The 14,794-nt window shown below is 42.5% G+C and overlaps 1 protein-coding gene and 1 long non-coding RNA gene across 3 annotated transcripts in view; one reads left to right on the forward strand and one right to left on the reverse strand.

Moving 5' to 3' along the window:
• Positions 1–10,847, reverse strand: part of SLC24A5 (solute carrier family 24 member 5) — an 11,947-nt gene extending 1,100 nt beyond the window's left edge. The window contains exons 1-8 of one of the 2 annotated variants that reach the window (XM_039491753.1): positions 10,433–10,847; positions 9,304–9,483; positions 7,150–7,233; positions 6,942–7,045; positions 6,529–6,629; positions 5,080–5,363; positions 4,114–4,320; positions 407–508 (exon numbers count right to left, since the gene is read on the reverse strand). In XM_039491753.1, the coding sequence (XP_039347687.1) occupies positions 407–508; positions 4,114–4,320; positions 5,080–5,363; positions 6,529–6,629; positions 6,942–7,045; positions 7,150–7,233; positions 9,304–9,483; positions 10,433–10,562 (1,192 nt within the window). In that variant the 5' untranslated portion in view covers positions 10,563–10,847. Of the gene's footprint in view, positions 1–406; positions 509–4,113; positions 4,321–5,079; positions 5,364–6,528; positions 6,630–6,941; positions 7,046–7,149; positions 7,234–9,303; positions 9,484–9,914; positions 10,260–10,432 lie in introns of those variants that run through there. The other variant, XM_039491754.1, reaches the window with a different exon arrangement.
• The window catches only part of LOC120373376, a 217,491-nt gene continuing 213,309 nt past the window's right edge, over positions 10,613–14,794 (forward strand). The window contains exons 1-2 of the long non-coding RNA XR_005585512.1: positions 10,613–10,805; positions 11,309–11,517. This is a non-coding gene — a long non-coding RNA (uncharacterized LOC120373376). The remainder of the gene's footprint in view (positions 10,806–11,308; positions 11,518–14,794) is intronic.

The raw sequence follows: 14,794 nt of genomic DNA on the forward strand, positions 1-14,794 counted from the left end.
AGAAAGAATTTTCTAAGCATCTTCCTAAACTATGAGCATCTACATTGAGATCACTTGATAAAGTAAGCTATATACCACTGGGCTAAAATCAATCATGTTGGAGCACAATTAAACTTGCAGTTTTATAGTAGTCATAATTCTTGTCCAACAGCAATCAGACTTCTCCTAAAATGTTTGATATATATTTTTTTAACTTTAAATTTTAGAAGGCTAAGCTACAATTGACTTTAGGTGAACTTCAGTATTTAATACTAATGAATTTTGGTTTAGACACTCAAACAGTAGCAGCTTTATGACTTGCTCTGTGAACCTTTCAGATATAGTGAAATATCGGTGTTGAGACCTCTCTGCCCTAGCTCCTAAAACAAGTTCTTAATGGAGTGAGCATGAATGCTGAAATTCTTACCTTTCCTAGCCACCAGTACGCTTGCAACTGTGTCTGGTATGCTTGTCCCTGCTGCTAGTAATGTAAGACCCATTACTGTCTCTGGAATTGCCAGCGTATCCCCTGTAGTGGATAAATAAGGATACTGAGTAACAACACATTTCATAGGTGAAGTCTGGTCAGAGGAAACTGCTACATATCTGTTTTTACCAGAGAAAGAAAGGATTGGTATTTGTATGCTAATTCCAAAAGGAATCCATGCAAGCCAGTAAGAATTCAGGATAGCTTAACTTTATTTACTGAAATCTTACAGGCTTGACACTGATTTTGTTTTAACTTTTTTACTAGTCAGTGGTTATTTACTAATGGAACAAGCACCTATCAGTAACATGATGTAGAATTTGTTTTCAGTTTGAAAATAAATATGCCCACTCAGCAAGAGGTAGGAGGCTATTACTGACTTCCTGCAGATACAGTAAAAGTTAGAGGTTTCTGACAATTGTGACACTTTTTTTTTTTGCACTGCTGGAAATAGACTAATCCCTTGTGTTCTTTGGGCATTTTATCACATGAGTTCTGGAAGTCACATGAAGCAGTAACCCCTTTAATCATTCACTCTTGAAAAAAGCACATGAACTCCCTGGGGAGACATATGAAAAGATTTTTAGTCCTTACTACTGTACTGTCCAAATTAATTGCTGTGAAACTTCACTTACGTCAAAAAATGCAACTTTCCAAGTCTTAGTAGTCATACATAGCAAAATGCTAAGTAAAATATAATTGCAACACTTCTACTTATTTAGAAGCCTATGTTTCCCACAGGTAAATACTAGTTTTCTCACATTAACTTCAGTAGCAGTACACTACTTTCTTCCCCACTAGTAGCCATTTATACATTGAAAATGGATTAACTCCTACTCTTCATCTTTGTGCTTCAGTTGCTTAACTAAAATTTAAAGAGATTCAAATCCAAGTTAAGCAGTTCTATCTTTTTGGGCTAACCTTGAGCAGCCTTTAGTTTTGATTTTACTGTCAAGCAGATGTCTCCATTTTTCTCCTAATGCAGAAATTCATAAAACTTGGGAGAACGTTTGAAGGATTTGATCTCTATTTAAACTCTTGTTTTTTAATGGATAATTTAATTCACTTTACTGAAAAGTGTATTGTCTACCTCTAAATTTTTTTGTTGTGGTCCTTTCATCCATAATAGTAAGGGTTTTGACAAACAGTAATAAGCAGTTTTGTTTGACTGAATTATGCAGTGGATTGTCTGTAAACTTACGTGCACTGGAGTTGCATGCCAGATACCAGCTTAAGTCAGTTAGAGGCAAAACCTAAAAATAGGGAATCTAAAACTGCTGCTTCTCTGTTGGAAGGGATTGAAAGTGATTCTGATCTGGAATTTGTAATGGTCCAAACCCTCCCTCCCCAGATTAAGAAATCAGCGTAGGAAGAAAGTCAGCTTGTAAACCGAGAAGGCTAAAAAGTAATGGGCATGACAAGGGAGAGCTGAAGTATGAATTTTTTAGCCTATGGCACGGAGTGCTAGCTTCTAGCCCTAGAAAGTCAGATTGGAACATAAATGGAAGTGAGTCTGATCTCTTTCCTCACTACATAGTTTTATCAGCTTCATAGTTAAAAGTGCAGATCTAGCCTGGTAAGTGACTATGTAAAGATGGGACTAATGTACTAATAGGGAATGTGAACATAAGAACGGCCATACTGGGTCAGACCAAAGGTCCATCTAGCCCACCATCCTGTCTTCTGATACCAGGTGGCCGATACCAGGTGCCCCAGAGGGAATGAACAGAACAGGTAATCAAGTGATCCATCCCGTCACCTATTTCCCAGCTTCTGGCAAACAGGCTAGGGCCACCATCCCTGCCAATAGCCATTGATAAACCTATCCTCCATGAATTTATCAATTGTTGTTAGATTCTATTCTTCATATGCACCAGAATTAAGTTCCAGTATGTTAAACCTGTACAAACCCTATGAAGTCCAGGGGCAGGATAAGTGTTAGTGCATTAACTTTAACAAAAACTGATTTATGAAAAGAAGAGAACCCAGGTTGAATATGCAGGGTTATCAAAGCTTTATATTGTAGACAGAACAAACATAGTTTGAAGTCCGCAAGAGACAGACCCCCTCCCAATACCACTTTTAATCACTTTTCAAAGTAGACCAGCACTCACTCTGTTTGAAACTTTGGCAATACCCACTTTCACATTGCTGATCTGCTAGTTAGAGCCATGACAATCTCTCTTGCCCGCAATATGGGAAAGATTGTCAAAGATTCCTAGCTCACTACACTAATTTACCTGCTTTTACCTAGTTATGAGTAGGATGTGTTTTATAAACAATGAATGAATGTAGTAGGGGCTGAATTACCTCCATCAGTACACTAGACCACTTGACAGCTAGTTCTTTAATTTTGGTTGCATCAAACTACACAAGCCTCTGTTGGCAGGATTTGTTTTTCCTTATTTAAGACATTCAATTAGAATTAATTCAAAACAAATTTAGAGGTGAATTAGGAGACTACATAGGCAGACTTAAAGTAAGCTACAAAGGAGAAACGCAAGGGTTGTACTCCCTCGCCCTTGCTTTTTGAGAGATAAAGCTTGAAAGGCTTGTCAGTTTTCAAATTTTAAGAACATGCTGAAATTTCATGTCTACCCTGAAAGCTATGACTGGAGAACTAGTCAAGTTATGCCATGTGACTGAAAGTTGAGCAACTGAAAGGAGGAAAACAGTTTAGTCAGCATTCAGAAACGTTTTTTTCGCTTCTACACCTATTTAACTCCAGTTGCTAAAACACTGAGGAGACAGGATGACTTAATTAGAGACTTAACACTTCTGCCCCTTCACTTAAGATGTGAGTTCCTGAGACTGCCAGAAAGTACTCTAGTTTTCCCTGAGTTTCCTAGACACACATGATTTTAAAGGTTTAAATCACTTTCACACTAACACACACACAATTCAAGCAGCAAACAAGGCAAACCGCAAACTTGTTAAAACTCTTTACTTGTCACTAAAGGTACTAAAATCTGTTCATTTCTTTATATGACCATTATTGATCTTCATCTCCTAATTGATGCTTGCAAGGAAATGATGTGTAAAGTTAAGTGATAACTGCTCTTGTATGAGAGGAACTGAACCTTTATCTCCAGTCTTGGCAGATAAATTTGGTAATTTTGATACCTGCTTGGTAAATCAGTTTAAAATAATGCTATACCAGTAATGCTGTTTAAAATCTTAATGTTAGGTAGAACAAATCCATAATTTTCTGAACAACTTGAGTAATGAAGATGTAAATATTTTTCTCAAATGCATTAATTGTTACATAGCCACATGAGCAGATGCCTATCACCTAGATTGGGAAGGCTGATGGTAGAGCACAATGGTACAGCCAAGCTCAATTTCCGAAATATAAGATGGAGAAAGAAAGTTAACTATGAAAACTTCTCAATACAGTCTTTAGGTAGTTCTGAAGTAGCCCTTTCCAAAACAGTAATAGCTGAATTATCTTGTCAACCACTTTTTTGGGGCAGTGGGTGGGGGAGGAACTTGCGCTATGAACATGCAATCTGAGGCTAAGCTTTCTCAGAAGAGTACAGAATTAAGATCTAACCCTCCCCAGTTGTGGAAAAGGAAACTAGATGGGGAAAAATAATTCATTCCTCAGTGATTGAGTCAGTTGATATGATATATCAGCAAGTACATACCCACTATTGTTACCATCCATACAAGAACATATGTAAATGCAGAAATCCATACAGCTGACATGAAAAATGTCACCATGAACCAGTTTTTCCAAAAGTGTCTTCTGCAGTCTGGTGTGGTCAAATAGAGTAGTGTAATAATAGGAAGAGATAATACCCAGAGAATTCGTTTTAAATCTGCTTCAGGTATGGTGAAGACACTTGGAGGATCTGTTGGAGATTAAAAGGTAAACCATTTTAAACTATCCCTGTAATGAGGCTATGTTGGTGTATAATCTGATAACCTGACTCTACTTGTTAGAATGATGGGCAAAAGCATACAAAAATACAGTCTCAAACAAGTTTTCCCTTTCTTTCATCACTAGGAAAAGCCCCCTGAGTTATTTTGCTTACTTGAGTAACCTGAGCTTTGTAATAGGTTTGTTTGGTGCTTTCTTACTGAGTAACTAGGTCCATAAGTGAAGTTTTTCCATAGGTACCAGATGATTAGTCACATCAGGCTGTTACTTTCTTTTTTAAATTCCTGTCTCAGAAGCATTAATGAAATCCATACTATAGCACAGCTTTTGGGGCTATAAAACTGCAGGTTTCACAGAACACCAGTATCACACAGTTAGTGCAGGTGGCAGTTATATCAAGTGAAAGACTTATCAGCTGAGCCATTGAGAAGTTTCAAATATGCACTTCAAAGAATCTCAAGGAAAGTTACTCTACCCATCATTCATAGTTCTTCTCCTGTGGCTCAAATGAATGACTGCTTTGGCATTCCTCCAGTGGATAACTTTTTATATAACCAACTCTGTGTTTTGATTTTGCTAAAGGTCAGATTCCAAGAAGGAATAGTAGTGTATTAAAACTCAACTAGAGTTCTTTTCTAGTCTAAATCATTTGAAATTAGTCTTACCATTTACTCAACCCCTGCTCCCATAATTAGAGAGACACGTAGATTGGTAGAGGCTGTATTAATACCTTCAGAAATTTCATCAAGCCCATGTAAACTTATAGAAAGCTGTGAGTAGTCTGATTCATCATGAAAAATTCCACTATCGGTTCTTGATTGTCGACAAATTAGTGGTTCACATTCTTCTTTCCAGCCAATTAATGGCTGCTGTTCAGTGTTTTCTTCCATAGCTTTTGCAAAACAAGTACAGCAGGGACTAAACTTCTTCATAATATATTGATTGATTTTAATATCAAAACACAGCACCAGAATATATAACCCATAAATCAGCAGCAGGGAAGCACCTTCATACCTAGAATAAAAATTGGATTTTACATAAAAATCCAACTCATTTTTATCTTTTATTTTTAAAGAAATTGATTTTAAAAAAGTTGGTTTTGCTTAGTAATACTTAAGTGACTGCCCACTCATTAGATAACTATATTTCCCCAATGCAGATTATCAAAGATTTCTAACTTACAAGGGGACACATTATGTATAGATACCATAATGGAGACTCTCCTTATTTTACAGCAATATGATTAATAGACTACAGCCCCAGTCCCACAAACACTTATCTGTGAAAGTATTAACAGAAGGCATGGTCTGAGTTCTGCTCAGAAGCCAGGAACTTCAGAGTTCTGTTCCTGGGTTTAGCTAATTTGCTAAAGGCTACACAGAGGAACTTATTTGTAAAGAAGCTAAACTAGTCCAAATATCTTCTGGTACAAATGGGTGCAACTCCATTGACTTAAGTAGTGTTGTCCCTTTATATTAGAACTGAGTCCACTATTTGTAAACTCTGCTCACAAGGATGTTGAGGATTTTAATTGTCTTTGAAGATAAAAATACCAAATGAGTGCAATGTATTTAATAAGGAACATGGAATAATGACAGTTGGTAGGTGCTTCCATTACCCAGGTAAAGATCTCATGCATATTGCAGGCTAATTTCTGTGGGAAAGAAGAAAAGCGGAGGCTGAATGGTTCAGGAAATTGGTAATTAAAGACTAAAGCCTCTCCTCATAGGTTCAAATCCAATCGAGGTCAATATTGACTGAAAATAGCATTGGATAGTTCAGCAGTTCATATGAGTTACTCTGTCCATTTGATAGTGGACAACTGTCTCAAGTCAGGTGCACAAAAGAGGTTAGCAAAGGACTAGACTATAAAGACTAATGGTTGTGCAAGGGAGGGGACACCAGAACAGGTTTGAAGTGCAGTGCAAGGAAGCCTATGCTAGTTGAGATTTATAAGCAGGAATCCACAGTACGGTTAATTAACAGCCTTCATGAACACCGAATTCAATATACAATTCTTAAAGCCAACAAGATATTCATATTTGTCAATGTATAATACCACTAACTTCAGATTGGGACACTTGAGGTTAATGCTTGATGAAAAAGTGACAAAATAAATTTATTTTTTACATACACTAATTTCCAGCCAACATGAACTTAACACAAATTGTGCACTTACCAGTAAATTCTGCTGTCAAATATCATTGCAAAGACTGCTGCTGCACTAATTGCATATGCAAAACAATCTCGAAACAGTGGCCAACAAGACAGCCTCGAAACCTGCAGGACACAAATTACTTTTTCAAATCTGTTGTGGTTCTTTCACCAAGTACTAAACATGCTGCCTTAATTTTTCTGTATTGATGTGACTAACTTGGTTTTTAGGAAATTATTTAAATGTAACTCAAAAGTAATTAGTTTTTTTTTAATCTTATTGGTTATCTTCTGATTGATTACATGCTGTTTTGCTACTGAGTAATAAATTGAACTATTATCATACTAAACTTGCTTTGTGGCCTTTGTCAGTAAACCATAGAAAGTTACAATCATTTGGCTCTAAAGAGAGGAGAATTAGATCAGTGTTTTACGTACCACGCTAGATAACAACCCACAAGCTGCACAGATACCAAGAAGGTTATAGATTGCAGATCCAAGGATGGTGCTAACTCCAATGTCTCCCTTTGTCACGAATACCCCTGTAAGCAAAATAGTGTTCAACATAGTTAATTTCCACTGTTCAGTTTTTTTGGGAGGAGGGGCAAATATATATTCTGAATTGTTAAACAGTTGTTCATTTTACCTAGAAAAGCAGTGACCAATTCAGGAGCAGAGCTACCAGCTGCCATAAAAGTTGCTCCAGCAACATCCTGAGAGAGGCCAAGGGCTGAAGATGGAATAAAATAATTACTATTAAACAAAAGTTACACCTCTAGTCTACACACACTACTTGCAACTAATGTGTAAAAAGTATGGTAGCTCCTTACATTATGGGAATCACAAAATCAACATTCTTAGCAGAAGAAAATGAATTTATTGGTTACAGAATAAGCTATAACACAGATGCTTGGAGACCATTGTTTGAATGTCAGTAAGACAATTGATCAAGAACTTCATTTATAAACTTTTCTAAAGAAGGGTGTATAGGTTTAAGTGTGGAAATAGTTTTTGCTCTAATATAAGTGCACAAGATTTATAAACTTGTAGGATTGGGACCTTTATTTGTGGTTGAAAAATTTAAAGTCAGATTTAAATCCAAGTTCATTGATGTTCTAGATGTATCTACTATTGTGAGGAAAATACACTCAAGTCAAGCATCAGCAACTATGATGCATAACAGTGAAGCATAAAACAACTGACAAGTAGTTCCTACTTCACTCACTTGCTGAATCCATTTGTAAAATGGGTATAGTACTACTTGCTTCATGGATATATTGTGTAAGGCTTAGGCCATGTCTACACTATTAAGCTTACAGCGGCACAGCTGTTCCGCCAACATAGTGTTGTGCACACTATCACTTATGCGAGTGAAACTTACATCCTGGGGGAGGTGGGAGGGTGGTTTCACATCCCTGAATGACATATATTTTGCTGACATAAGTAGTAGTGTAGACATGGCCTTAATTAAGCAGCTTAAGATCCCTTGAAGCATAACAAAACATGAAGTTACCAGCCCACTCAGGACTGGGCATTTTACCCAGCAATTGTCTTTCTTAAAGATGAACGTTTTTTGGTTTTAAACCACATTGTATTGGGATGAAGGAAACTTTAGGGCTAAGTTTACACTAGCTTTTATGGAAAAACTCCCTTGTTTCCACTAGCACATATGTTTGGTAGAAGAGGGCACCACTCTTCTTACCATTGTGTCCTTATGCTCTGGGAAATTGTCAGGTTATTTATTAGGTAAACTATTGATTATTCTAACAAGTTAACACCTTTGTGTCCCGTCCCCCTCCCCCCACCCCCGCTTAAGCTGATTTTAAGGAAGATATTGCTAATGCATCCAGCATCTTAAAATATAGGCACTTAGCTAGGAGATATCTACTGTAGATAGAAAGCAAATGTGTGCACATTGTCCTTCTGTCCTGCTGCATGTGGGATGATAAAGCCAGCAGGGAGTGTTGATCATCTAGCCTGACCTGCCTAACACTAGCCTTAGGACTTCCCCAAATTAATTCCTGTTTGACCTAGAGCAAACCTTTTTGAAAAAAAATCCAATCTAGATTTAAAAACTTCTAGTGATGGAGATTTCCCTACAGCCCTGGGTAAATTGTTCCAATGGTTAATTACTCTATTACAATGTATGCCTTTATTTAGAGTCTGAATTTGTCTGGTTTCAGCTTCCAGCCTTTAGATATTGTTACACTTTGCTTGTTACATTGAAGAGCACTATTATAAATTATTGTTCCCTGTGTAGATACTTGGATTGTTAATAAATCACCCCGTAACCATCTATTTGATAAAACTAAATATATTGAATTTGAATCTCACTATAAGGTATGTTTTCTCATCCTTTAATCATTCTGTGGCTGTTTTCTGAACACTCCAATTTATCAACATGTTGCATACAAGAGGAATCCCATTGGTACTAGTGTGTGTGTTGTTAAACTTTTCTACATGAACCAGTGTCCTGGGAAAAGCTATGTGCCTTAGTCTAGGACATCTGGTACTTTCCTTTTTTAAATCACTTTAAAGTTAATCACTTTATTTACAATATTTTTCTTTTTAGTGTTAAGCCTGGATGTCAGTATTCCATCTCCTACACTGCTGTAGTTTACCAGCCTTAAGCCCATTTTGCCTGTACACTGTTTCCCAGCTAAGCTAAATATTGAGTGTTGAACTTTCTGCTCTTATTTCTAAGTTGTACTCATACTGTGAAACTCTGCCAAGAGAATAATCTTGCCAATAGCGGTTCAGTTTTACAGAAATGATTACTAGGACTTAAAACATAACTTACATTCACTAATGATCTCTAGAGAAGGAAGGAAGTAATCATCACACACAATGGATACAGCCACAAACATGTAAAGGATAATTATGAAATAGATAATGATCCCCCCATCTTCTCTCTCCTGTTGTGTAAAAAATGCGTCAGGAAATTCCGATGAGGGAGGGGGGATGCATTGGGTTTTATTTTCTGAAAAGAGAATACAAAGGTCTTGTGCATATTATCAAATACTGTCTTCCCCCCACCCCAGCTACAAAACTTTTGAGGATGTTTTCAATGGAATTCTGGCAAGGTGAAACATAGGAACCTATTTTAAATGATTTGTTAATTGTTGGAAGTCCTAGAGAACTGTCGCAATACACATAAGGGGATAGGGATATTGCTAATGTTTCATTCCTGCACCTAGGGTGACCAGATATCCTGATTCTTATAGGGACAGTCCCAATTTTGGGGTCTTTTTCTTATATAGGCTCCCATTATCCTCCCACCGTGTCCCGATTTTTCACCTTTGCTATCTGGTCACCCTACCTGCACACGATACTATGAAACCTACACTAAGGAAAGCCAGCACCCCAAACTTGTTTCCAACCCTTTGCCTAAGGAGCCTTTGACACACACACCTTTCTAGAGCAGCCAATGTTAAGGTAGCCTGAGGTTTCCAGTCCAACTCTATTTGACTCCCAGTTAAGACTCCAGAGAGGCAAAAAAACTAGGGTGCGTGCCCTGTATGGCCACAGAAGGTTTGCTTAAACGTAGACATTTTCCAGTCATAGACAGGTCATGCTCGAGTTATCCTGGCAAAAGAAATAAACGGCTCCCTCCCAACCGCCGGGGAGGAAAACAGCCAGCGAAGGAAGGGGAGAAAACTCAGGACCACACTGAAACAGTTGAATAAATTTGCCTTTCTTAGCAACTCCGCTAGTGCGACAAGGCAGGTCCCAGTTCTTCCCAACGCTTCCCCCCTGGGCACCGTGTGCATCGCGGATTGATTAGCTGAAAAGCCCCAGTAAACCGAGCGGCCCACGCGATGGCTGGTCCTGCAGCTGCTGCGCTTTCCCCACCCGCGCCCTGGCGCTCGGAGCAGAGCCGCCCCCGAGGTGTGAACGCAGCCGCCTGACACTCCGCGCCCGCAGCCTACCTGTGTCCCCGCGGAGCCGCTGGGCGGCAGCGCCCCTGCGAGGCAGCTGGAAGGCGGCCAGAGCCCCCAGGAGCAGCAGGACGGAGGCTGCCCGGCCGCCTCTTGCCCGCTTCCTCCAGCCTCCCTTCATCGCGCCGGCCTCAGCCTCGCACTGAGCGGCCGGGGGAGGCGCAGAGGGGATTAGGGGCCGGCGGGATCATGTGAGGGGGCGGTTTTGGCCGCTTCCCCCGGGCGGGGGGGGGGGGAGCTCGCCTCCTGCTGCAGCCCAGGCTCGATGCCGCCAGAGCCGGGTTCGTTCTCCCGGCGGCCCGGACCGCGGGCTGCCTGCCCTGGCCCGAGCGGGAGGCGCACCACGCCGGGGTGCTGCTGGCAGGTGGGGCTGAGTTTCGGGCCCTCGCTGGTCCCGCGGGGTGGCTGCTCCCCTCCCCCCGGTTCTGCAACAGCCAGGCCTCGGGCTGGAGTCCCCTTAGCCGAGGCTACCACAAGCCATAGCTAGGGTAGCTCCCCCCCCCCCGCTTCGCCCAGGAATTGCCCCCAGAGGCGCTGGGCCCAGCCTGCCCACTGAAGGGTGCCAGGCCCCAAGTGCAGCACCCAAAGAGCCCTGAAGTTCTGGGGCAGGCCCGGGTCTCGCAATGGATTCCGGCCCCTGTGCTCAGGCACAGACAAAGGTCTGTCGGGTTGCAGACTGGAGGCTTCAGTTATTATTACTAACTGCCCCTAGTTTCTGCAACTGTGGACAAAGCATGTGACATGTTGGCCACCACCCTGTTGTGCTGCTGCAAGCTGCTGAGACTGTGCAAATGTTGGGATGGGAAGGAGATTTAATGTAGGCTGCTCTCATACCGATATGACTATCTTCCTTGCACCACTGTACAGCCTCAGCTAGTCCCATTGGGTCGTGCCAGAGTTCCCACGCGGGGTGATGCCAATACCAAGTTTGTGGGGGAAGACGACTTCCATACCCATCAGATGAATTATTCAGCAAGAGTCACAGTGAGACCAAGCACACAGGCCCCTGCTTCAGAGCCTGCAACCCAAACTTGTTTCCATCCCTTTGTCTGATGACCTTTCAACATTGAAGTCAGGTGTGTAATTGAAGATAAAATACAAAGCTTTCTTGCTTAAAAATGTATTTTAATAGGTCCCACAAAACTATCACTGGCTGCTCCGAAGGAAAAGCTGAGTTAGGTTTCTATCAAATCAATTTCTAAACTTAGTTTCCATAAATGTTTACTGTCCAATTATGTGAAATGACATTGTAAAGTGCCAATATTGTAACTAGCCTTTTCTTAGGAGCAGGGCTAATGCTCACTCACATTTAGATATTTGGGTTTATTTCTCTCGCAGATTGAAAAACATTATTTTGCTTCACTGCATCCTAATCCTTTAAGTGTACTGCTCCTTATTCCCATGCTGGTTTAGATAATGCATGATTGACCACTGTATAGTATGCATAAGATGTGATAGCATAACTCCACTGCAAAAGTGTGGTAGGGTGAATTTTTTTCCTTTTTATAATAAAAGAGATTGTGTCTACAAAACATCATTAGGACAGGTGGAGACTGGCAATTAAAAAAATATTCTGAATCAGCCCAGTCAGCCAGAATAGGTATATCAATCTCCAGCACCTCTTTGTCTCAATATTATAAACAGTGTGATTGTTCTCTCCCAGAATAGTATAAATTATAAGGGCCAAGATTTCAAAAGTGGCTTGTGAGTTTGGGTGCTTAACCTGAGACATTTTAAAGGATGGGTGCGCAGTGCCTTCTGAAAATCAGCCACTCTAAGGTGTGTCAAGTTGGGAACCCAAAATTACTAGCTACTTTTGAAAATTTTGGCAAAAGCTTTACACAGTTTCTCCTGTTTCTCTGACATGATTTCCATCTCCACCCCCTGGTTTTCTCTCTTCATCTTGGCCCAGATAGATTTATCTATAAGGAAACTTAAATCCATATTTTTTCTGATTCCTGTTGTTCACTATGGGTGCACTTTTACTAGAGACAAACCGAGGAGGACTTTCTGGAACTGGAACTCTTTCTAGTCACTGTTTAAATGATCTAATGTATGTAGGTCAATAAAGGGGGTCTTCCTATAAAAGGTCTCTAGCACCATCCCCTGGATCTCTTCCATAAAGGTAAACTGATTGCCCACCCATTACTAAATGAATACTGCAATACAGCTTTCTAGTATCCAGTGTGTTTAAAGAGGATCTTTTCAATTCAGTTTTTTTATGGTTTCTGTCTTTTCTTGGTTGAAATGACATTTGCAGCTCTGATTGAAATGTGTGTTCTAACTGGAACAGAACAGCAATTCTTCTTAGAGTGATTGCTCATATTGATTCCAATTAGGTGCGTGTGCGCCGCATGCACAGTCGTCGGAAAGTTTTTCCCCTAGCAGCACCCGTCGGGTTGGCTGTGGAGCCCCCTGGAATGGCGCCTCCATAGTGCTCTATATATGACCCTGCCGACCTGGTGCCTCCTCAGTTCCTTCTTGCCACCAGTGACGGTCGTTGGAATTGTGGCGTCTTGCTCAGCACAGCTCTCCACGTTTCCCTAGCTTCTATTTACGTTAGTGTTTGTCTTCCATAGTAAGTTTAGTTAGTTATTAGTTAGTGTAGTGTTAATAGTTCGCTGTTGGGAGTTGGGGGTTCCCCTCCAAGCTGATTGTGCTCTTCCTGGGGACTCAGGGCATGCCTAAGTCCTAGGGGTTCAAACCCTGCAAGTTCTGCAACAAGCCTATGCCAACGGGTGACTCCCATGACGCTTGCTTAATGTGTCTGGGGGAAACACATCAGGTGGATAAGTGCAGGATTTGCAAAGGGCTTCGCCCAAGAATGAAAAAGGAGTGGGACTTTAGATTGAAGCAGCTTCTTATGGAGGCAGCACTTAGACTGCAACCAGCATCGGCACAGCAGGACCCGGGACCGAGTGCATCGGTGCGTAGTGCCCTGGCAGCGGTAACGGAGGCAGCATCGCAGAAGGACTCTGGACGAGACCCGTAGCACTGCTGTTGTCTGGTGCAGAAACAGTCGGAGACGACTCGGCACCGTTACCATTCTCTGGGGGTAGAAGTGGCACTGGAAACAAGGTACTGGAAACATCAACTTCAGGTCCCACCCTCTTTGAACTGGCCAGTGGGGCACGTCCCAGGGAGGAGCCCCCAGTGCCGAAAACTTTGGAGCCAGCACCATTGATTTTGGTCCCACAAGGAGGGCCGTTGAGTCCGGTGCAGTTGGACTCACCGTATCAGGTGGTGGAGGAGGTACAGATGCCTTCCATCCCAGACACATTTGAGGCTCCGAGAGACCTCATAGATATGACGGCACCGCAGTTCCTGGCCCTTCGCGCCAAGCCTCCAGTGCCACAGCGTTTGGCACCGTCCCGCGGAAAACCAGCAATGCTCCGCCCCTCGGCGCTACCACCAGAGGCAGGATACTACTCGGAGTCCCGGTGCTGCTTGGAGTCCCGGTGCCGATCACACTCACAGCACCAGTCCTACTCGCGGCGCCGGTCTGACTTGCGGCACTGCTCCAGGTCCCGCCAGCACTTCCATTGGCAGTGTCGATCACTGTTGCGCAGCAGGTCCTGGTCCTGGCACAGTCCGTGTTGGCACCATTCCATGTCATCACGCAGACCCTGCTCGCGGCACCGCTCTCCAACCTCGCAACATTGCTCCCTGGCCCAACAATGCTCGGCACTGCCCAGGCTCTCGTGGTCTAGGTCGCTGTCTTCGGGCTCAGAGATGGGGTCTAAATATTCGGGGGGGGGCCCGATACAAGTTGACACAGAGCAGACCAGACCTGGGTGTGGCACCATGGCCCGCAGAGTGGCAAGGGCCAGCGCGGTGGCCATTTTGAACCCCTTGGGTGTATCACCAGGCCCAGGGCACCAAGTCCAAGGATTCCTGTTTGGTGGCGTCCGAGACGAGGGTCCCGGATGGAGTGGCCAGTCGTCCCACCCCAAAGGGTGCGGAGAAGTTACAAGTCCTACCACCTCCTCCAGAACCCACCCCTGTTCCTGAGCCTGACCCTGGGGTTGCTGACCCTGGATTAGAGGCAGGACAGGAGGTACCGGAGGACCAGGAAGGTCAGGAGGACCCAGTTTCTCCTCTAGCCTTCTCGTCTTCCTCCCTGGACGAGGCTGTGGTGAGCACCTCTGGGCCTCCCCGATAGATAGCCATGCCCACCAGGAACTCCTACATGGGGTGGCACAAAATACGAACCTGCAGGCTGAGGAGGTGATAGAGTCCAAGGACCCTATGGTGGATATTCTGGCACCGGAGGGACCATGTAGGGTGGCTCTACCACTCATCAAAACTATCCAGGCCAATGCAAAGACCATTTCTCAGAACCCAGCCTCCATC

Source organism: Mauremys reevesii, linkage group 10, assembly GCF_016161935.1.
Source record: "Mauremys reevesii isolate NIE-2019 linkage group 10, ASM1616193v1, whole genome shotgun sequence".
Lineage (NCBI taxonomy): Eukaryota > Metazoa > Chordata > Testudines > Geoemydidae > Mauremys > Mauremys reevesii.